Source organism: Ochotona curzoniae, unplaced genomic scaffold (genome assembly GCF_017591425.1).
Source record: "Ochotona curzoniae isolate NIBS_2020 unplaced genomic scaffold, NIBS_Ocur_1.0 patch371, whole genome shotgun sequence".
NCBI classification, from domain to species: domain Eukaryota; kingdom Metazoa; phylum Chordata; class Mammalia; order Lagomorpha; family Ochotonidae; genus Ochotona; species Ochotona curzoniae.
The window spans coordinates 565,512-589,000 of record NW_024466941.1 but is presented as its reverse complement, the minus strand read 5'-3'; the positions used below and the strand labels follow the sequence as shown (position 1 = coordinate 589,000).

The 23,489-nt window shown below is 40.4% G+C and overlaps 1 protein-coding gene across 1 annotated transcript in view; it reads right to left on the bottom strand.

The window, feature by feature from the left end:
* The window catches only part of LOC121167455 (dynein heavy chain 14, axonemal-like), a 404,109-nt gene that overhangs the window by 181,887 nt on the left and 198,733 nt on the right, over positions 1–23,489 (bottom strand). Inside the window, exons 2-5 of the mRNA XM_040996873.1 lie at positions 8,148–8,235; positions 5,606–5,737; positions 2,169–2,320; positions 1,007–1,137 (exon numbers count right to left, since the gene is read on the bottom strand). Coding sequence (XP_040852807.1) covers positions 1,007–1,137; positions 2,169–2,320; positions 5,606–5,737; positions 8,148–8,224 — 492 coding nt within the window. The 5' untranslated portion in view covers positions 8,225–8,235. The remainder of the gene's footprint in view (positions 1–1,006; positions 1,138–2,168; positions 2,321–5,605; positions 5,738–8,147; positions 8,236–23,489) is intronic.

The following is a 23,489-nucleotide window of genomic DNA, read 5'->3' as shown; positions in this document are numbered from 1 at the left end:
ATCAAAAGATCATCTATTCTCCTAGGAACAATCTAGAGCAGCAAGGCGCCAACCATGGCCAGGTGCCAGATTTTGTAAATAAATCTTGACTGGAACATAGTCCCTTCTGTTATGTCCTATGCATGCCTTTCCATTACAATGACAGGAATTACATGGCTGCAAAGTCTCCACTAGCCACAAGCTGCTCCTTTTTCAGGAAACAGTTGGTTGATCCCTTGTTTGCAGCAACGGTTCTTGATTGCTCATCAGATCACCAGCAGAGCTCAATAAAATGTGGATGGTTAGGTCCTTCCAGTTTACACCTTCAGCCCACTGAATCAGAAATGAGAATATGTATTCCTAATGCAGCCCGAGCTGAAGCTGATGTTGTGACCTGTCTGGGGATTGCACCATGAGAATCGCTCAGCTGAAGGTCGGAACACAGGACGTTGCTCAGCCAGTCTGCTGTGATAGGTGAGACCCGAAGGAGGGAGAGCCTAGGTCTTGCCAGGACTTCCTCCCTTGGGTAACACAATCTTGGACAAGATCACCTTTTTCTGAACAAAGAGGCTAATGAGTAAGGACAGAATGGAAAAGATAAAGAGATTATGGTGTGAAAATCAGGTGCCAACAACTTGCAGTGAGGACAGACTGTCAGAAAAATTACACTAGGATATCTTTTTAAATCACAACATACACGCACACACACACACAACTGATAATAAAGAACAAAGTTTAGATTCACATTTCAGGCAGATGGCACCCCGAGGACCTGACGAGAACAAGTGATGAGAGGAGAGACAAATATTTTGAAGCATTCTAGCCTTATCCTGTCCATTTTTCATTCCTTAAATAAGTAAAATAAAGCGATGTTCAGTACTTTAATCAGCATTTTCCACTCAACAATTTGATGCTAGTGTAACAGTAGCAGAAGGAAATGAAACAAATGAACTAAAAATAAAAATTAAAACAATTTCAAACAATTTGTTTTTATAATTCAAAATGGAATAAAATGGTGGGACAATACCTTTTGTATACTCTTTGGAATATATTTTTCACATGGTCTATGTTCCAAAGTGTGTTGTGGTAATGTCATTGGCCAATCAAGCTTTTCTCTTAGCCTAATAATATTTCTTATCACATCATCATCTTTTGGTTCTGGTATAAAATATTAAAATAAAAGTCTGACATAAGTGCAAAGAACAGCATCCCTTCAGGATAACTTATTTCAAATTTTGCTGTATAAAGAAAAATATTTACATGGCAACCTAAAAGTTTACACAGAGCACAAGTACAGAGAAAATTAGCTATTAACAGGAGCAAAGAAGGAATGGTGTTTATCCACCTGGGTGTACACCACACGGGGTGGATGCTTAGCCCTGGGGTTGAGGGTCTGGTTAACAAGCACATGTGCCACATTGGCATGCATAGACTCAGTATACACACCAGTGGCCTGACTCCTGCTTCCTGCCAATGCACACCCTGGCAGGCAGTGGGGATTACTCAAGTTGTCTTATGAAACATTGCCCAAGTATAAATTATTCAGGGGGACTTAGCAGATTGCAATATTTTGTAGCCTGCTGGAAAATGAAGGCACGTGGAGGAAGATAAGGAGTAATTTCCAAAAAACAAAATTTAAGGAATACCCATGTTCTAAAAACCTAGAAAGTTTCTAAAAAAAAAAACCCTGAATTTCTAACAGAATCATGAATGCTAACTGAAAACAAAAATATAAGCGGCTTTAAAAAGTTCATGGAAATGTTACCTATCTTTTAATTCTATTTTTTCATAAACCCTTTTTACTCACTGGTATTCTATACTCAGACTTGGAGAAAGTCTGGCCTACATTCCACTTTTACACTGAGATAAGAACAAACAGCACAGACAAGCAAGAAATTTCAAAGTTCAAGTGGAACTTTCCAGAGGAAAATCATTGGAAAATAAAAATAAAGCAGAGCAAAAATTTAGTTTGTCTATCCAGTTGCAATTCCATATCCTTTATTACCATAATGCCACCTCATTACAAAAATCACAACTTTCAGAAATTGAAAACAATTCTTTAAGCAAACAAACAGAAAATTCAGTAAATTGTTCTGAAATCAGTTTCTGTGTCAGCACACAAACCACAGAGCAATGTGAAACAGCCCCTCATGTTTCTTTTCAATGGGAGGGTTGAGAGGAACACTCACCTGTGGTATCATAATGTGGAACTTTGGCTTTCCTCATCCTGGGGCACACTTGGGTTTCATCCTCTTTTTCCTTTGGTTTCTCTTTCTTTTTAGGAGTCCCTGGCTTTGGAACAACTATGGGTTTTTGAGTAATACCTTCCATGAAATAATCTGAAAATGAAATCATAGTTCGTTAACCAGCAGGTGCTATAAATAATGTCATAGTCCACATTTAATGCAATGTAGTCGCTCATCACGTGAGGCCATAGGCCCTGTGTCAAACTGCCTGGGTCCCAAGCTCAGACATAAACCTTACCACTCACTTCTGCAATCAACCCTATGAATTATTTGCCTGTGTCACTTTTCTCATCATTGAAGGAAGGTTTTTGTTTTTTTGTTTATTTGTAAGTGTCACATAGGTTTGTTGCCAAGAATTAATTCACTTAAAGCACATAGTCAGTGCTTGCTAAGGAGCCATGCTGTTAATTTTACTATGACAGTACACTTAATTTTAGCCAAAAGGTCAGGAAGCAGCTGATTCTATTCCTTTACATCTTTAATGTGTGACTTCTCATGAAATATGGGAAAACAAAACTCTTTATTAACCGTAATTTGGCAACTGAATCCATAACACATTTAGGTATAAATGTTAAAAAGTAGCAAAAAAAAGTCTACTTTTCATATTTTTTTATGGCTTGCATAACTGGCAGATTTTAAGCACACAGAAGAATGGAAAGGTTATCGAAAATAGGACTTTTTATAAGTGAATGGATTTCACAAGTCCTCATTTATTTCATATCTATGTAGTACAAATCCCTGAGCTACGAGGTAATAGGAGTTTAGACATAATAATCACAAACAAAATAATTACAAAATAAAGAGCCTGTCAATTGCTAATGAAGAGAGCCATTATCTCCAGTTTGCATAACCAGAGATCACACACCAACCCTGTTCCAGGCATCTGACGGTAAGGTTTTCAACTGTGACTTGGGGTAGAGGGGAGGGGAAAAGGATACAGATGGGGGATGAGTCAAAGACTGGGCTGGTACTGCAGCTCAGCTGGTTAAGACATAATCTGCAATGCTGGCAACCCACATCAAAATGTCCACTTGAGTGCTGGCTGTTTCACTTCCATCCAGCTCCTTGGTAATGTGCCTGGGGACACTTGCAGAAGTTGGCCCAAATCTCTGGACCCCTATCACTCATAGAGGAGATCCAGATGGAGTTCCTGGTTTTACTGCTTGGGAAATTAATCAGTGCATAGAAGATTTTCTTTCTCTCTCTCTAATTCTGCCTTTTAAATAAAGAAACAAATCAAAGAAAAATTCAAACATTGTCCAGACCACAATAAGAAACTTGGTTGGCTTTATGAAAAACGTATTAGAGTTGTGAAAAACGTCATCCATCTTTAACCTGTTCCATGAGTTTCTCCCTGCTCCCTGCATCAACAGGAGCCCTGAGGACACCGCCGAGCTCCTCGTGTTAACAGGAATTACAGGTATTCAGCTCTCCCAAGCAGCTATGGTTTACATTCTCTCCTTGGGCGGACAGAAGACAGTGATCAGGATTCTCTTTCTCCTTGTTCTCAATCACCACTTCCAAATCATTACAACTTGCCCTCTTTTAAAGATAAGCTCCAGCTCCTCTGAAGTTCATGTCTTTTTGTTGCACTGTACTCTTCCACTTTCATCAAGAGCATTAATCCACTGGAACATAACTATCTTATCACCCATTACCCTTTCATTTCTGTTTACCCTGTTTGTTATCCAGGGTAGATTATGCTGTCTTTCCACACACTCTTGCCAATTTGCTAAGCTCTTTCTCTTTGCTCTACATGGCAAAACATCAACCTTGTACAAACTCAAACCTATGAGTTCTTTAAAGCTGCACATCCCAGTGCTGTGAGACAACCCACAAGTAGATGGGTTGGTAGTTTTCCATTTTAATTAAGTACTAATAGACCCTGGACACATAAGAAAAATGTTATTGTCTTATTAACTTGCTCTCCCAACACTCTTCAATGACTTCAGATTTTCACACTGCAAAAATCTTTAAGCCTTAACCTTCCAGCTCTCTCCTTCAACAGATCTCAATGCCTAATTCCCTGGGAACAGAGGAGAATCCCTGTAACTTGCCACTGCCAAACAAACCAACAGCTCATGTTTGTTTTATTCCTCCTGATTTAATAAAGAGGGAAGGAATGTCTTTCCTCTTATCCAAGATCAGTCCTTGACACATCATTTTGCTTAGATCCCATTTCTCCATGCATGCACCATTAAACTGTTCCTTTGCACATCCAAGCAACCCCTAACTTAAACAAAATATATTGTTTGGCCATCTCTCCTGTTGTTAATCCGTGCTTGTCTTTTGCAACAGTTGAACTTCACAACAACAATTGCATACTCTTCTGTTTCCTCCTCCATTTCTTAATCCAGAAATCCTACCAAAACACAGCACACAAGTAAGGCCAATGGGCAGTTTTCAGTCATCATTTTACTGAAGTTGTTGGTATTATCTGGTCTTCAGACTACTCCTTTCTTACATTTTTTAAAATTAAGCAATCCATAAAAATATACACATCTGTGGGATACAAATGACCTCAAACCCTGATCATTTCTTTATAGTGAAACCATTTAAGATCCCTTCTTCTAGCATTGTAAAAAATACACAGTTCATTACTGCTGTCTGGAGTTGGTCTAGCATGCAGTAGAAACTAGAGCTGCTTGTTCCTGTCCACTGGTTAACTTTTCTTCATCCGTCTCTCTCTTTACCACTCTTTCCAGTCTCTGATAACCACCATGCTACCCTCAACTGCTGTCAGGCCAACTTTTCTAGATCAGGCTGCATCTGTCTACGCCTGGTTTACCTCACTGAGTCTAATGGCTCCTCCCACCCCCACTTCTGATGCAACCTTTTCCTTTGTGATGAACAAAAACCTAGGCACAGTACAGAGAGAAGACACTGGGGTCTTGAGAAAATGCTGCCACCACCTTTGAGATCTTCCTCACCAATTAAATAATGCACATTAGATGATATTCTCCAAGCAGGGATGTCGATCACAGACTGCTATAAAAATAGAAATGCCAAATATTCTTGGTGGCAATGATGTCCCTATTGCTATTTTTGTTTTTATTATTGTGGGTATTTGGATTCTAATCAGTATTCAAATTGTTTAAACAAAAAGTCTTTGAAGACCCTTCTAACTGCTATGATGAATGAAAATTAATAAAATATCAAACCTTATATTTTGAAGGTAAACTAACTTTTACTTAATTTCTTATTTTGAGGCTATTTTTAAAAACCCTTTTCATCTTCATAAAATAAAGCATTAAGCAACATGCCTGGTCTTCCTCTCTGTCTCTCCTCCTCACTGTATTATTTGCCTTTCCAATAAAAATAAATAAATCTTAAAAAAAAAAAAAAGCAACATGCCTGGGTAGTAATCTTGATCAGTTTCTTCTGTTTTCCCTGACTGGAGTAATCCAGCGAATTTTCTTGGTGTGTCATAGGTTAAGGTCTCCTGTTCTTCTGTTTCATATAGTTCAGTCTCTGTTGCTGTAATTTCTTCATATTGTTCATATGCTACACATCTAGTAGGACAAAGAAAATATTCTGAGAAATAAAAGCATCATCATACCAACAATACACTGAACTGTTAGTGCTCTATTCGGAATTTCACTTTTGTAATTGCAATGGCTTTTTATGGTAAACACGCTACAACTTAAAGATTGAATATTTATTTTGTACTTTATAAGAAAGTGTAATATCTGTCCTTCTGAGTGATTTTTGAGCATGCATTTTGAAAATAAGAGCCAAAATATTTACATTGGAAGTCAAATAGTTAAGTACTCAACAGAGATAAGTGGTTTTAGCATAAGAACATAATGCTATAAATTATTAGTAAAAATGCAAAGTGAGAAGGGATATAAAAATCTTGATTTCATGTTAGATAAAAAATATTATCCATTTATATGAGTGGTAGAACCAACTCAGGACACTCTTCTGAAATTTTACATTTATTTATTAACTTCCTTTATGACAAAGTGAAAAACTCAACTCATTTAAAGTAAAATCTTCCCACAGCATATCAGACAATTGTCTGCTCTGTAAATGCTGGAAAAAACATTTTGCAGCAAATCCCAAATCACTGTCTACAATCTATCGATGCAGGAGGTCATATTTTAAGGCAGCAAAGGAAATTCAGACTGTGCAACTCCTTTTGTGTGTGTGTTGTGTGTGTTGTATGTGTGTTGTGTGTGTGTGTGTGTGTGTGGTGTGTGTGTGGTGTGTGTGTGTGTGTGTGTTTTGGAGGGGGAGTCCCTATTGGTGTATTAAACAACAATAACCATATAACTAAGAAGGCGCTACTTTTTTCAGGGACAAGTAAGGCATAAGTTCTTATTCATAAAGCTTAGAAACAGACAGGAAACAGGCAGTGGGGATGCACTTATAACTCACTGGGTGGGACACAAAGATTAGTTACTCCTCACTAGGGTATTGAAGATTTCTCTGCACACCCCTCCTAAAACTGTTCACCTAAACTGTTGACATATGTCTTGTTAGAGTTATAGAGTTAGACTACCTGAAAAACAGCCAGGTTCTGCAAAATCATGCTTCAACGCTATAAACTGCTAAATACTAAAATTAAAATAGACATGAGACAGCTGAATAGCAATCTATAGCCATTTTAAGGTGTATAGAACCCAGTTGTATATAAACTAACAATTGAAATGTCAATGTAGAAGCATAGGATGTGGTTCAGAACTTGCACTCTTCTCTCTCTCTCTCTCTCTCTCTCTCTCTCGTAACATGTTGGTTACACAATACCATGTCAACTAATTCCATTACGTTATAAATTGTTACTGATGTAATGTTGGGGCTTTTAATTGATTGGGATGGTACTCTGTCAGCTCTACCTTCAGACAAGAGATGGTCTCCCCAAGAAACCGTTGAACTTATCTGGACAATAAGATGCTGGACTTTGCTTTGTAGATGCTTGCAATGAAAGAATCTCAACTGAATTTGAACTGTGGTAATGCAACAAGGTGGAGGAATCCACCATGGGGGGGGGGCAGGTTTTGGGGAGGGGAGGGGGGAATCCCAGTGCCTATAAAACTGTGTCACATAATGCAATGTAATCAATAAAAAAAGGATAATAAGTTCTTATTCATAAGCAGTTCATCAGGTATCACTAAATATGTTCTCTTTGAACTCTTTTGAGACCCCATTGGTTTATAAACATTTTGCACAGTTTCCCCTTGAAACTCTAACCTACAGACAGACACACACACACGGAGCATCTGTGCCCAAACATTGCCTACTATTCCTCAAAGAATCTCAGAATTTCATCTGGGACATTGTTCTTTCCCATAGTTTCAGTCTTGGAGCCTTGTGGCCTGGGAGACTGGAAGAACAAGAGGGGGAAGATGGTGCCCAGGGGCAGACGTGGGCACCCACTTCTGTAATCAACCACTCACTCATTTCCACCCTTGGCCCACACAGGGTGCTGAGGTGCTGACAACCCCCTGCCTCTGGCTAATTTGGCTGCTCCTGTGGCTTCCTGTCTTGCATTGGTGACAGCATAGATGCTGATGCCCCAAGAAGAATGTGGGAAAGGACAAAACACACAGCTGTGCCCAAACTTCTTCCATCTGCTTGGTGCTGCCACTTTCTGTACAAAGTCCACATCTGTTATAAACCTCCCTCTGTGTGGGGTTTCTCAGTTGTCTGTTAATTTCTCATACCCATCAACTCCCTCTTACTTTTTTTTGGGGGGGGTGTGCATATCCAAGCTTAGTCTCCAGGGGAGACCCAGCTACCAATGTTGATTTGCTTTGCTAGGAACTCAGTCCTTAAGAAACTAAGGTCTTTACTGACCAGAGCCTTTCACTATCCTCCACAAAACACACTAAGTTTTACACCTTGATGGCTTACCAATGCTGTAAAAATCATATTATGAGGGTGGGGGGGAAATTTCATTTTACCATATCTTATGTTTACCTTGGTTTTGTGGTGCTTTCTTCTTTGTATTCTCCTTGAGTTAAAGTAGTAAAATCAATGGGTATAAATGTGGCCATTTTTTTTAAATCTGGAAAAAGTAACAGGATATGAAAATTCACATTGTTTCTATAACCTAAAAGACAATTTTGACAGTTTTGTTACTAATTTCTATTTTTGTTGCAATTTAGTCTGAGTTGATACATGATATGACTATTTTTAAAATTTAAGACTTATAACCTGCCCCATGATCTATCCTCAAAAATATAATATATCTTAGAATGTGTGCTGGAGAGGCCTGTCATTCCAGTCGCACCAGGGAGTGATTTAACTCTGCTTTTGTTGTGTTGATTTTCTGTCTAAATGATCTGTCCATTCCTGAAAGTGGCATGCTTTGTCACCCACTATTATTTTACTGGAATCCAGCTCTATGTTCAAGTATATTAATATTTGTTTTATATTTTTGGGTGCTCTGATACTGGGTGCATAGAGAGTAGCATAACTGTCATTTCCACTTCCTGAACTGAACCCTTTATTATATAATGCCCTTGCTTGTCTCTTTTCACTGTTTAGATAAATCCTATTTATCTGATATAAATACGGCTACTTCAGTTTTATTTTGGGTTTCATTTGTATGATCTCATTCTATCCCTTCATGATCAGTCTATTTGTGTTCTTACAGATGAAATGAGTTTCATGTAAGCATTATACAACAGAGTTTTTTTTTTTAAGAAAAAAATCCATCAATCACTATATGTCTGATCATTGGAGAATTTGACAAATTTGCATTCAAGGTCATATTCATAGGTTGCATCTTACTATAGCCACTTTCAAATTTTATCATAGTTCTTTCTTCCTTTTCTTCCCTTCTAATTTTTTGTGATTAAGTGATTTTCTCTAGCAATGTGATTCATTATTATTACTATTATTTTGATAAGTGTACTATGGAGTTTTAGTTTGTTTTTACAAGATATTTTGAAATGATAGCAATTTGGCAATAATAATAAAGATAGGAAACAAGAAAGATAAGAAAGATTAAAAATCTGCATTTACATGCTAAGACTGTACTTGATTTTACACCTTTGGAATTGCCTGTCTCTCAATATAGCATTGAAAATATTAGTGTTCACTGTATGTTTTACTTTATAACATTTAATTTCATTTATTTGGTAAACAAAGAAACAAACTAGAGCTGGAGCTTGAATCCAGGCACTCCAGGTTAAGATGTCCAATCAGCATCTTAACCACTAAGCCAAACACCTATTCTAGATTTATCTGATTTTCTAAGAGGGAAATTGATGATCAAATTGGATAACCCAGCCACATGTTACTTAGCAAAATATCCAAAAAATAAAACCACACCAAAAATTTTAAAATATAGCAAAAACATTAAACATATAATTAGCCTATGATCTAGAATTTTTAGGTATATATTCAAAATAATTAAAAGCAGGAACTTTGGATATTTGTTTTCCAAATTTCAGAGTAATATCATTCACAATAGTCTGAAAGTACAAACAACCAAAATACCCATCGACAAAGAAAATATAAAAAAACTAAATGTGGTGTACATATTATCATGTGATGCATACATACAATGGAATATTATTCAGTGTTCAAAATGAAATCCGAATATACACTACGATGCAGGTGAACATGAAGATATGTTAAGCAGAACAAATTAGACACAAGAAAATAAACATTCCACTAGATTCTGATAATCAGAGAGAGTGAAAGACTTAACAGAGCAGATTCTCTCAGGGAAAAGAAGAGAATTGAAAAAGTCAAAAATCACAATTAAACTGATAATCACAGTAATAGAAGGGGGAAAAAAAAAAAGCTTTCCCAGCAACCATATGCAGATTACATGAGGTTTTTGACTTTTCACTAATTTGTAATAATTCTTCTCACTCTTTCTCCCATACATCTGGGGCCCTATTTGGGTGCTAGATTGTGCACCATCAATATCAGCTATCCTACCCCCAAAGAAGCTTGACATCATATGGACCAAAATCCCCTTTAAAACCTGGTAATTTTGTTTTAATAACAGTGGTTTTTGTGCTTGCATGGTTGTATCTCATATCCAAGCATCATTGAAATTCCCACAAGCATGTCTATTTCTCCTCTCTGATGTTGTTTTCTGCTCTGCTCACACCTTCAGCTCGCTTGTAAACCTGCTTCTCCAATCTGTAAATACTTTGGACATAAAGCCCTGTTGTCCTTTGTCCTTCTGTCTATTTTGGCTGACATTTCTTGGTGATGAGGATTCAAAGTGACTCCTTGAGCCTTGCTGGAAGATGCCTAAAATCAAAGCACAGCATCTGCCCTGGTCCTGTGAGCTGAGCTGGTTTTCTGACAGTGCTGGAGAGGCATTGTGACAAGGCCCTCCTAGACCCAGACCCTTCCATGCTTGGCTGAGCTCCTGAAGAGCGGCTATCCATGAGGCTCCAGAGAGTCCAATCCCCAGACCTGCTTAAGCCAAGTCTTCAGCCCACCAGGGTTTAAGGGCTAGAAAGCTAAGGCTGCAGAGCTCATTGCAAAAAGGCCACTCAAAGGGGAAAGCTGCTTCTAGGATTGCTTGCGACAGGTAACCTAGTTTATAAAGAAGGTTCCCAGGACCAGGAAGGCTGCAGCTTTTGTGTTGAAGAACTGTATGTGGTTGGCAATCATGAATGACATTGGTTTAAGCTAACGCAGGATAACTTAAATCTGCTGGTAACTGGGTGTGTCCTTTTATATCCGTAATTCAGTGCATTTGCACACAAAATTAGAACAGAGGATTCACACCTCACAAAGCAACCCTTAGCTTGCTGCAATAGCCACTTGGAGAGTTCCAAACATAACCACGAAGTGATCACAGCCTCTCTTAAGATCGGCACTAAACTAAGCAGGCCATGACAGACTGGCGGCCTCATCAGACCCCAAGCCAAGTCTACCTTGCTCGATCCGCTCCTAAGGGAAAGCTGCTTTCTCTTCCTCCCTGTGAGAACCCCAACTCCACTCCCACCCCACTAGGTCACCCCAGTTTCCTTCCTGCTGCCCCCTCCACTCTCCTCTGATGACCACCTCCACTTACCCTCGCTCTCCATCAGACACCCCAACTCCTCTGGAACCTTCCCACCCCCACCACATAGCCATCACATACACACTGCAACCAAGCTCCCTTTCTTGACCTTTCCCGATGGTTGCAGCGGCTCCTTATGAAGTCTCTCCCACTGACAAAAAAAATCTCCCACAGCTCCTATTTAAATCAGGTTAATGGAAACACTGGCATGCTTTTTCCCCTGGAAAAAAAACTGAATGCTTAACAGTAGTAAAAGGTTTTCTGAATCCTAAGCAGGACTCTTGAGGGTCCCAAAGACAGCCAAGCCTCCTTATTAGTGCCTACCTATTGGAATTATCGGACCTTCTTTGATGAGTTCACATGTTAGCAGGCCACCTCCAAGCACAGGTATGTCTCCACAAAACTGGATGGGATTTACCTGAAGATGATTTTATTCTTGCATTTTAACAGGGCTGGCATTGTGCTCTGTGTGCCCTAATGGGTAAAGCTGCTGCTTGTAATGCCAACAGCCCACGTGCGCACTGGTTGGAGTTCTGGCTGCTCCACTTCCAATACAGGTCCCTCATGTGCCTGAGAAAAGTAGAAGATGGTCCATATTTTTGAGCCCCTGCCACCCAGATGGGAGACCAGATGATGCCCCTGGCTCCTGCCTTTGGCCTATCCCAGCCCTGGAGCCCTGGCCATTGCAGCCATATAGGGGAGGAAACTGGCATATCTATGTAACTCAATCAAGAAAAAAATTTTGAAACATTTTATCCAAATTCTTCTATAAAAGTAGACACTGTGACCAACAAGCTTTTCAGCACATTTCAATTATAGGGTGATTGACTGTACAGTCCTCATTGTCAACCACTCCCAGCCACACTAGCTCTGCAATGCCCAATGCTTCCCAAAATAGAGTCACTCAGGGGTGAGCCTGTCACGGGGCGGCAGCCCAACTGATCACTTTTCAGAAGGAAAAACATCAAAAGGCCCCTACCGGCCTTGGGATTAAAAAATATGGGGGCAACTGATCCTAAAAACCCAGTAATGAGAAAAAGAAAGAGCTTCTTTAATAAAGCTCCTGGAACTTAAGAAAGGATACAACGTGACCCAGAGGAAAGGACAAGCCCTACCCTCGCTGACCTAGACCATGACTGCTCTGGGAAATGAGCAGGATGTTCTCCCATGCTGTAGCTGCCCTGATGAGCAGAAATCAGTCTTACTGTGGCAGGAGATGCTTTCCAGGCTTCAGTCAACACAGGTGTTGCCTTATGTGCTTCAAACCCCAGCACTCTGCCCGTTCATCCCCTCCAGAGGAATTTAATTATCCAAATGGCCAGTCAGCCCGTGATTATTTACAAATTTCAGTCAATAAAAACACCCAATGGGACCTCTTACAGAAAAATACAGCTTTCTTATGGTTCCCTTGGCCTCTATTTGTCTGCCAGGCAGGAGCTTTCTAGAACTACAAACTCACTGATCTCTTCTAAAAGGAAAAGAAAGTTCTTCACCTGCCCACCATGAGCCAAAAGAACACATCTTGCCAGATTCCCGATTGTTCAGCTCTTACTGACAACTCCACTCTATAAAATCTACCCAACTCTCATTGAGCCAATTGCTCCCAGGGCATATTACAAATGAAGAGACAAATCAGGGATTTCTTGATTATCAGGATACTGCAGAACCTGAACTCACAAATATTTTCTGATGCACCAAGCTATAACTAAATTGATTAAAAGAATATAACCAAACCTATAAGCCAGCAGTCAGAAGACAGATGTTTGAAAAGTCAAAGGTCCTGTTAACCGCTGCCCCCATTTTGGAAAACCCCAATTATGGCCTCATCTCCTGATTTTTCCTCTCACGAGAAGGAAGGAAACACTCTGGAGGCTCTCGTGGGACAGATGAGAGACCTGCGGTCTACCACAGTCAGCCACTCAATCCATTGGCTCAGAGTGTCCCTGTGCTGAACTGTAAGCCTAGCTGAGTCAGTTCACCTGTCAGTAACCAGAAAAGCCAAGCCACCTCATTTTGTGTCCCTTTGTAGAAACCCTAGTCAACTCCCATCATACTCAACATTGGTCAACTTGTAGATTGGACACTCCCTGTCATCTATTCAATCTTGAGTACTCTTGTGCATCATAACCTGGGAAATTCCTCATGACTGTTGCACTGATTCTCATCCTGGTTAGACTTCAAGGAAACTCCCCTGACCAAAGCAGAAAATTGGTATACTGATGGCTCCCCTCTTACAGGACCCAGGAGATGCTCTCATGTAAGACATTCTGTGGTCTCTGACTCCCAACATCCATTTGGCCCAATCAGCTGAGCTCATTGCATTCACTCAGGCTGCCTCCTAGCCAGAGAAACACCATTAACATGCTGACTTGACAGTAGATTCACCTTTAGGGTGGGCCCACAATACCAGGATTGCATGCAAACAAACAGGCTTTCTAATTGTGAAAACCAAAGTGCTCTAGCACCATCAGATACCATTTTATTTAAAGTTGCATCACCCACTGAAATTCAGAACCATTCTTCTGATAAAATGGAGGATTGTCAAAGGCAATGGGTTAACCAACTCAGATGTTAAAACTGAAACCACTCAATCTCCCATACCCCACAGGACTACTCAAATGTCTACTGCCCTATTGGGTAAGACAAAATTACTTAAACCAAAAGAATGGATGCCCAGTTCCTCCTAAATTCCTTCTGAAGAAACCTTACTCTTATACATACTCTCAAACAATGGTCCCAATAAGTGCTCCGATGGAGATGAAAATGCCTCTGGAGTTCTCTCCATCCACGCCCACAGCCACTTGTCAGCTCTGCACCACACGCTCCTAACAGAAAGTGGTAAAATCACAGTCCTCCCCCAGTAACTTTGCCCTTCCTGGGCGCCTTTTGAACTATGCCAGATGAATTCTATTTAGCTACTCAAATTGCAGGGATTTCAATACATATTAGTCACAACAGCTGTGTATTCCCACTCAGCCAAAGTTTTCCCTGGTAGGCATGCCACAATTATCATGGTAGCCATGATTCTTTGTGGGGAAAAGCATCCATTCAGTTCCTGCTGAATTACAGTAATTCAGGAACTCATTCTGCTGGTCAGATTATGAGACAAGTCTGTGGAGTGTTCCTGTACTGGAGTACTCTCAAAGTTCTTGTTATCCATAATCATCTACATTGGTAGAATGTACAGACAGTATTATTAAAATCCAGCTGACTCCTGTGAAACTGGCCTGATCACACACCCATTTACTTGTTTTTCTAAAGCTGAGATCCCTTCTGAGGAAGTAACTGGGTAAAAGCTGCAGAGCCACAAACAGCATTCCAAGGTGAAATGCTCATGTATTTGCTAAGGCCAATGATAAAACTATGGTTGCCCAATTAGGAGGACAGGAACTCTGTTGTCATAATTTATAGCCTCTCCATTGGGAAAGAGATATCATCTTCAAGATTCCTGCTGTCTCACTTGAAGAGTTCCTACCTGGTGTTTCCTACTAATCCTTGCGCAGCTAAGTGACCGGGAATGGATTCCTGGATTCACTTCTCACACCTGAACAAAGCATTCTGTCCTGAGGTAACAACACCTGCTGCCCCACAAGAGTCAGTCGCACACTCAACCCATCTTGCCCACCTAACTTAATGGTGGACGTGCACTGAAAGACGAAAGCAGATGAAGCTGGTGATCTGCTTGATTATCCAAGACGGATCAGGCCAGTATGGACTGACTACAACACAGAAACTGTTATTCTATTTTTATTATTGCCTTCTGAATGTTCTGGCTGTACTCAACATTTGCAGTGGCTATTTCAGAAACATTGATTAACCTAGTCACACAACCTGCAAGGCACCTTCCTGGTATGTAGATGATCTGTTTTGATTGTTTTAGTGTTTGATTGACTTACCTTTCCTTTGTGACCCAGAACCTTTATTCCACAGGCTGTCAATGCTTTCCTTCTTATCCACCACATCTTCCATCTTGAGGAAAAACCTCAAAGCATGACTGATAGCCCCCAAGAATTTTCTGGGACCTACTGTTTCTCCCTTGGCTCAACTTCCTTAATAGCTAACATGGTTTTTCTAATGTTTTCCACTAAAAGCTTAAGCTTCTCAGGAACAAATTCTCTAAAGCCTTATCCTTCCAAGCTTTAATCAAACTGTCCCAAAGCATAGCTACTGGGGAACATATGACTGGTGGCTAAATATGTCACATGATCCCACAGTAGATGCAAGATCAATACATGCCACTTGTGATTCCTGTCACTCTGATTCAGTCCTTGATGTCACAGCTCTCCTGGATTTGCCCCATCTGAGAGCACCATTCAAGTTAAAATTCTATAAACATCCAATGTCATATCTAATATTACCTTCTCATTATCCTAGAATTGATCCATATCCAAGAACTCAACAGTACTGGGGTAACTTATCAATAGGAACTTAATGAATCCAAACCACATCAATGCCTTTGATGCATAACTTACCACATAGAAAAGCTTACACCAAATACAAACCCACCCATGGCTAACACCTGTGCCTTCCAATTTGCCTTGTAGTGTATCTCTCAATGAAAATAGCCTTACAGGAATTATATGCACACCTTAGAGATGGGCTCACATATTGGTACATAGTAGATAGAGGCATCATGTCCACAAAGCCAATACACACAGCTCCTTTATCCACTCACAGAACAGATAACTTACAGAAAAGCCATCATTTTAAAGGGGAAATGGCGGCTGGATTTGCTGACAGTGTTGGACTGATTATTCTGAGTATTATCATAGCTGGTGCATGAAAAAGAGTCTATGAAAAGGAGGCATGATTCAAAGTCTGGTCTGCCAATTACTACCGGATTCTGAAGATAATGCTAAATTGCACATCAACTTAAAAAATTTCCCTAAATTCTTTTGTTTGTGTGGTTTTAAATAAGTAGGTAGCTTTTGATTGCTGACAAGGAGGAGTAATTTGTGCAATTCCATATCACTTATTGAACTTTTGTAAATACTCTGCAGAACTTGATATCCGGTTACACAGAATCACCCCAGATACCAAACTGTTATAAGAAATTAGGCAAGAGGATCCTTTACATGATTTGTTTAGCTGAGTACCTCAGGGCTGGTCATTGCTTCCCATTCAGGACTGCAAAATGTTTTCACGATCCTTGTGGGTACTCTAGTCATTTTTATTCATCTTTTCTTTGTTCGTATTTCTAAATATTTTCAACAGATCCCACTAAGATCATGCTGATTTAACATCTTAAGACTCAATTCATTCCAGCTTAGCCCCAGTCCTGCTCTGACGAGATGCCAGAGTTTCACCTTAACATTTCATTTGTCTTCATCAACTGGAGACCACTGTTGTTCTGATTTGCAGTTATTTCTCAAGATCTGTGTAGGAATCCCACTGAGGGACTGAATGGGCCCAAAGCAAGGGGGCATGCCAAGCTGACAACACAGGAAGATGGACAGATCCATAACCTCTTACTCCTTTGGTCCACACTGGCCAAGAAGGTTATCTGAACAGATTCTGACTAAAAGAGGGAAGGAAAGAATTTGATACCAAGATCCAATAAGAGATTTTACAGAAAGTATTCATCGGCAAAAAAAAGAAAACTAATTTAGTTGTTTTAGACAATCACAGCGATGAAAGAGAGAGGGAAATTACAAAGAACAACATTTCCAGGATGGAATGTTGTGGTGCACTGGGAAAGCCACTACTTGGGATGCCAACTTGCAATGAATTTCTTCTTGCTTTTCTCCTCCCACATTCCCTGGGCCCTGACTAAGCAAAAACGTACAACTATTATCTAGTAAAAAAAAAAAAAAAAGAGACCCTGAACCAATTTATTAAGGATATGCACTAACAACTACCCTGTCTCCCAAAAGCCCATGTCATGTGTTAAAGTCTTGGTCCCCAAAGTCTCAAGTTAATGGTATAACTCATAGGAAAAATTTAATTACAATATGTGAAGTGGGATCTCTAGGCAGTAATGAGATGGAATTGGGTTATTAAAGTCAGACGCCCATGGTTAAAGCACGGTGGCCTGTAATACATTACGAAGACACAGACTCCTGCTCCTTCTTGCCATGCAATGGTCTGCACCACACAAGACGGACGGTGCTAGCAGGAAAAACATCTCCAGAAGCCTAGCCAATGGGGCCCACCTTTCCTCACAGTTCGTCCCAGGTGTTTCATTATCCTAAAGATGAGCTGGTACAGTAAATTAAGCATTCAACAAAGAAGCTGGAAGAGGAATATGCTCATAGGAAAAAAATAGTACAACAGAAAAAAATTTCAAATAGTCAATATTAATGAAACCTAAAGTTGATAAGCAAAGGAAACAGTACTTAGCTCTTCCTTCCCTGCCCCCTACTCCTTAACAAAAAATAAAAGGTATTGGGCCAAAAAAGTTTCACAAGTAAGCTCAGTCAGATGTGCTATTAACAGAAAATCCTTATATAAATTCTTTGGGAAATATGGAAGGAAAGGTACTGGATTCATTTTCTGCACCTGTCCCCGTCCCACCCCCCACCCCATGATGTTCCATTTATTCACCAAGAGCAAAGTTCAGAAAGCTTAGCCTTGTTTAATGATTTTCTCCAACATCTTTGCATTCCCTCCCTCCAGTTTTCCAAAAGAAATTAATTCTTGTAACTAATACCCCTTCACAAACAACACAAGCAAACCAAAAAATTAGACAAAACATAAACCCAAGAATCATGAAATAGCAAATCAAATTCAACAATGTGCATATACATATGTGTTTTATTTTAGACTTGTGTGACAAGTAAACAGGAGTGTACCACACACATATACATGTGACTGTCAAGTATAATGCCTAACAAGCTTATTAATATACTTAGAACATTAAGTATATGATATAGACTCATATAATCATCTATAGATATGTTGCATCAACCTATGTAAGCATGTAGTACGCAACAAGTGACAGCAAAGTTTTTCAAGGCACTCATTACTTACGACGGGAAATAAATTCAGTAACCAAAGCACCTAAGAAAACACTGAGCAGAAGGGAAGCCTGAAGGCAGGTCCGGCAGGTCCTATCCAGCCCACCGCAGGTGCAGCTGCGGAGGGCCTCTGAAGAGGGGAGCCTTGGGGGTGCTCCCACCGAGGCTGAGGGTTGGCCAAAGCCTTCCCTGTGGGTCCAGCCCTCCAGGCCCACGCTGCCCGCTTCCTGGCCGAGGTCGGCTGGCAGGAGGACACTGCCCTTACCCGCAGCACTGAGGCCCGCCGGCCCCTCCTGGAAGCAGCTAAAGTCCTGTCTGTACACAGCTCATGGTGCCAAGGGAGGACGAGTTACAGATACGGCCCTGGGACTGCGCTGCCCGTGCCAGGCTGGGCCATGACCTCTTGGCCGCTAAACGTCTGCCCAAGCTGGGCCCGTGCCTCACAGTCTCGCGCAGCTCCTCCGCCGGCCGCAGCCGGGAAGGCGGTGGGTGGTATGAGGACTGAGCAGTGAATTCTGGGGGTTGGGCAAAGTCAATCAGATACATTGCTTAAGATCCCAGGCCCTCAAGCGGAACCAGCCATGATGTGTACGCCCACCTGGGTGTGGCCTAAACTGGAGAGAAGCCAGAAGCTTGGTGCAAACAGGAGACTCTGTGACCTTGGGTGAAGATGACTTACATTTAAGATTTTCACAACCTGTGGCCATGAACTATCATTTAAGAACCTTGGTCATTAGTAGAGAAATTTTATATACATGCATCAAAACAAGTCTAGAGTCATAGAGACTCTCAGATGAAATAAATATATATACAAGGGGGTTCAAATATCTCATGAAAAATGGAATTATAAGATAATGGACATTTTCCTTGAACTTTTTGAAGATTCATTTCTTTTTAAATATCACAAAAATACAGCAAGTGAGTGTGTCACCTTTTGCTCCATTCAACAACTGTTATTGAGCCCTTGCCATGTACCGGGCACCATGGTAGGCGACATAACACAAGGGCCTCTTCTTATCTCCTGCTGATCATGGTCGATTTAGATCTGACACAGGCTCAACCTCCCAGATCCAATATTAATAGATATCTTGTATTACAAGCACATGACATAGCACAGTAAAATCAGGGTACCAGTTTGAGTTTGGAGAAATTTTGGGTAAGAGGGTGCAGGAGTTGGGGGCAAAGAAAAATACCACTTTAAAGGGGAAATAATTTTTGTAATAGTATTACCTTATGTGTGAATATTCATCCCTATTTGAATAAAATTAGCCCCCAAAGTGAAGATCACCACTTAAACGGTCAACAAATTCTGAAATAAGATAAACAACGATGGCAGAGTATATGAAAGCCAGTCCTTATCTCAATGATGAACCCTTCTGCTTCAACCAGAAGCCTCCATCTTACTGAGTGAATCAAGGTCTTCAAACCAGTGTGGGAGGAGGAAGACCTCCAGAGGGAGCACAGGCTTCCGGGAATGGGAAGCAGCCAAAGACTGCAGCAATCCAACTACAGAGCCAGATCTTCATATGCACCAGGACCAACATCAGGACTACCTGCCTGCAGAGCCCCCTCCTCAAAATCTACTTTCACCCACGTTACAAGATAAAGACAAGCCCTCATCCACCTGGAACCCCACTGTGTGCTGTCTTCAGGCGTAAAAACCAAAGCATGAACCAACAGGGAAGCATACAGAGGCAATGGTGGGAGGGAGTTGCTTTTAACAAGGAGTTAATGCATCTTTGAGCAAAAACACATTGTAGGACTTTGTTGTCTTCTGCTGTCTTTATTGCTGTTAAGAGTGGAGAACGCTAGAGACAGCAGCTATTAGAATATTCCAGAATCAGAAATATTGTCCCAGACCTGGTACAATGACTCAGAGGATAAATCCTCACCTTGCATGCGCCAGGTCCCATATGAGCACCAGCTCGTGTCTGGCTGCTCCAGTTCCCATCCAGCTCCCTGCTTGTGGCCAGGAAAAGCAGTGGAGGACAGCCCAAAGTCTTGGGACCCTGCACCCATGTGGGAGACCTGGAACAAGTTTCTGGCTTTGGATCTGCTCAGCTTCAGCTACTGTGGCCACTTGGGGAGTGGACCAGCAAAGAACTTTCTGTAAATCTGGATTTCCAATAAAAATATATTTTTAAAATATGGTACAATGTGGGTAGTCAGATTGAGGAGGACTTTAATGGACTCTTATCTTCCATATCCACCTAAGTTCAAAGAATTCTTCGCTCCTAAAGGAAAACCTACTTAATGCAAAACAGAGTAGCCTTAATCACCAGGGTTTTCTTCACATAATAAAGCATAAGCAACATTTTCTGCTCTTCTTAATATTCAATTCTATGAGACTTCATTAGCTAGAAATAGAAATACCAGTAGCAAAATAGTACTGGTCCATAATACTAATTAATCTGAATGTAACAGGAATATTTTTCAGATTGCTCAAAACAGTTAAAGCCTAAGGACTAAAATGTTCTATGGTTGTTTTAAATTCAGTTATGAATGAACTTGTTGTGAAGGACTATACTATTGTAACAATATGGGGAAAACCAATTGGGGGGTGGGAATTTCGGAGAGTTTCTCAGACTCTTTTCAATTTTTAATTTTATGGTACAATTATGTAGAGATACACACAAATAAGAATTCAGTTATTAAAGTATATTTTATATAGTTATACCATGACTTCTATATTTCAACTGCACCTAATTTTCAACTTATCCCATAAAATGTATAATATTTTCTATTATTAACAAAAAATGTCCTAGATGCTAAGGCAAATAGATTTTTAGTTTCATGCATTTTTTTCGTTCATTAAAAGCACTTGAAGGCACAGCTACTGTACTTCATCAGGTTAAGCCACACTTGGGATGCCCATATTTCACACTGGAATGCCTTGGCTGGAGTCCCAGGTTCTCCACTTGGCTTTTAACCTAGGTGACAGGAGATAATGAATCAAGTGCTTGGGTCCCTGTCACCTACATGGGGCATCCAGAAGGAGTCCTGGTTGTGAGGGCGTTTGGGGAATGGATCTGCAGATGAAAGACCCCTTCTACCCTTCATCCTTCTCATCTCTCCCTCTCCATCATTTTGTAAAAATAACATTTATCTGAAAAGCCTGTGGATGAATATGACATCTAATGGAGTTATTTCTGAGATAGTCGCTATGATTCTTACTTTAATGCAAAAACCAGCAATCCTGTTCAACATACCCCCATACACATTTACCAAATTCCAACTTCCTAGACATCTTCCTTCATATAGACTTGAACTACATGCTGCATTGCATAATTTAAGTATGAGAAATGGTAAATATAGATTCACATTTGTATAATTTATAAAATCCAGTTTCATCTACATTATTTAACCTTGACCTAGCTTCAGTAGTCATTTTTCTAAAACACATTCATAGTTTATTTGCCAGTGAATTTTCTGATACTTTATGCAATGTGCTTAATGAATTTATTTGAACAAAGATTATATGAATCATAAGTCAGACTAATTTGACTCACTGATTTGACAATGCTGGCTGTATACCTAATATTTTCCAAAAAGTCGAATGAACTAAAATCACAGATTGATGGTTTTCACAAAGAAAGTACTCAAGGCATGAGAATATCTAAACTCTTTAAAATTGTACTGTCAATGGTATATTAAATTTTTAAGTCTTTCTACTCCCTGAATCACTCTGAGAAGATTAAGTCAAATGAATTATCTAAAGAGAGACGAATTTGAGAGGAATACCTCTCTCAAATAGAGGCAATTCACATGTGTGATGAGCAGGTAGTGAGCCTGCCCTCGTGCCCAGGCAAGGTCTCCTGCCCTGCTCTCGCTTCACCCCTCCCCAAGAGGCTGAGTCCAAAGGGACTGCGCCTTCTTCTTCTGCAATGCACCCCAGTGTTGGACACCCCGAATTGCTACTCTCAGGGCTTTCCAGATCTGTGGGCTGCTGAGATATAGAGGGTAGGTTGGGAGACACAAGGACGCCCAGGTGTGGGAAGCTGAGGATGGGACAGGGGAGCTGAGTGGATGTCCCTCCTGCTGCATTCCAGTGCAGAACTACATGGCCTCTTAGAATTTTCCAATTGTCCTAGCCTGTCATTTTTTGAATAGATTTTGATTTTGAATGCACTCCCTGTCCCTAACACAGAGAGAAAGAGTTCAAAAAGCATGTAGAAAACGGAAATAAAGGTGAATTTCTTTTGGTCCAAAATGATTCTGAAATCCATGTACATTTTTCATAATGCACATTTTCCATGGACTTATTGACATGCCATTGGATACAATCTCAACAGGATCCATTTTATTTAACAAGGTGCTACTTGAGTTACAGTTGGTCCTCATTATATGTGATTTGCTATTTCACTTACAATTTTTTTTGTAATCCCCAAATCAAAATTTGGGATGCTCATGTGGTCATTAGCAAATGACATTTTGAAGCGCCCAGTGTGCACATTCTTAGGAGAGGTCCAGCAAAGCGAAACTTCTCCCTCTTCCCATTTCACCTCTCATTCTGAAAATAACGGATCCCTCTGTAGTAGTGCAGTTAGCACAAAGTTCATGTTTTTGCTGCTTTCAGTGCTATCTAAAGTGGTTCCCAAGTATAGCACTGTGGAGTGCTCTTGTGTGCCATACAGCTGCCATGTGCGTGAGGAAGGAAGCAGGAGTGCTCACCCTGCCTTTCCCCAGTGCAAGTGCAGAGCCAAAGCTTCCATCTCTCCTTGTAACCACCAACGCCATCACATACGCTCCACGCTCACCATCTTCCAGACCGAGGGAGTTGCCAGAGGTACCATTTCCTAATATTTGCCACATGACTTCACCACTTGAATTTTGGGGGAACACAACTTTCAGTCCCTAACGTATGGGAAACCATTTCCTTTCTTAACATTGTGCATGTGGTTCCCTTAACTGCAGCTTAGTCCTCAAGGGAAGACGAAAATGTCCCTTCCTTAAATGTGTTGGCTTTCCAAACAAAATATGATCCCTTTGCAAATTCTCATTACACCTTGTAACTTCCCTTCATGAGTCTCACAATTTACAATTACATATTTACTGGTTCACTTAGTTTCATGTCTGTCATCTCCGGCAGGTTATGCTCCACCCCAGGGCCTGTTTGCTGTATTTGCTGAATTCTTAGCATGACACCTAACACATAGTAGGTTCTCAAAAAATTTAAGGAAATAACATTGCTCAATAGCAGTACCATTTCCTTACAATGATTTCAGGAATTGTGTACCTCTTATGTTTTTCTAAAAATTTTTTTTTAAGACTGGAATTCACTTATTTTTTTGAGAAGTTCTTATTCTTTGTTGATTTCCTCTCCCT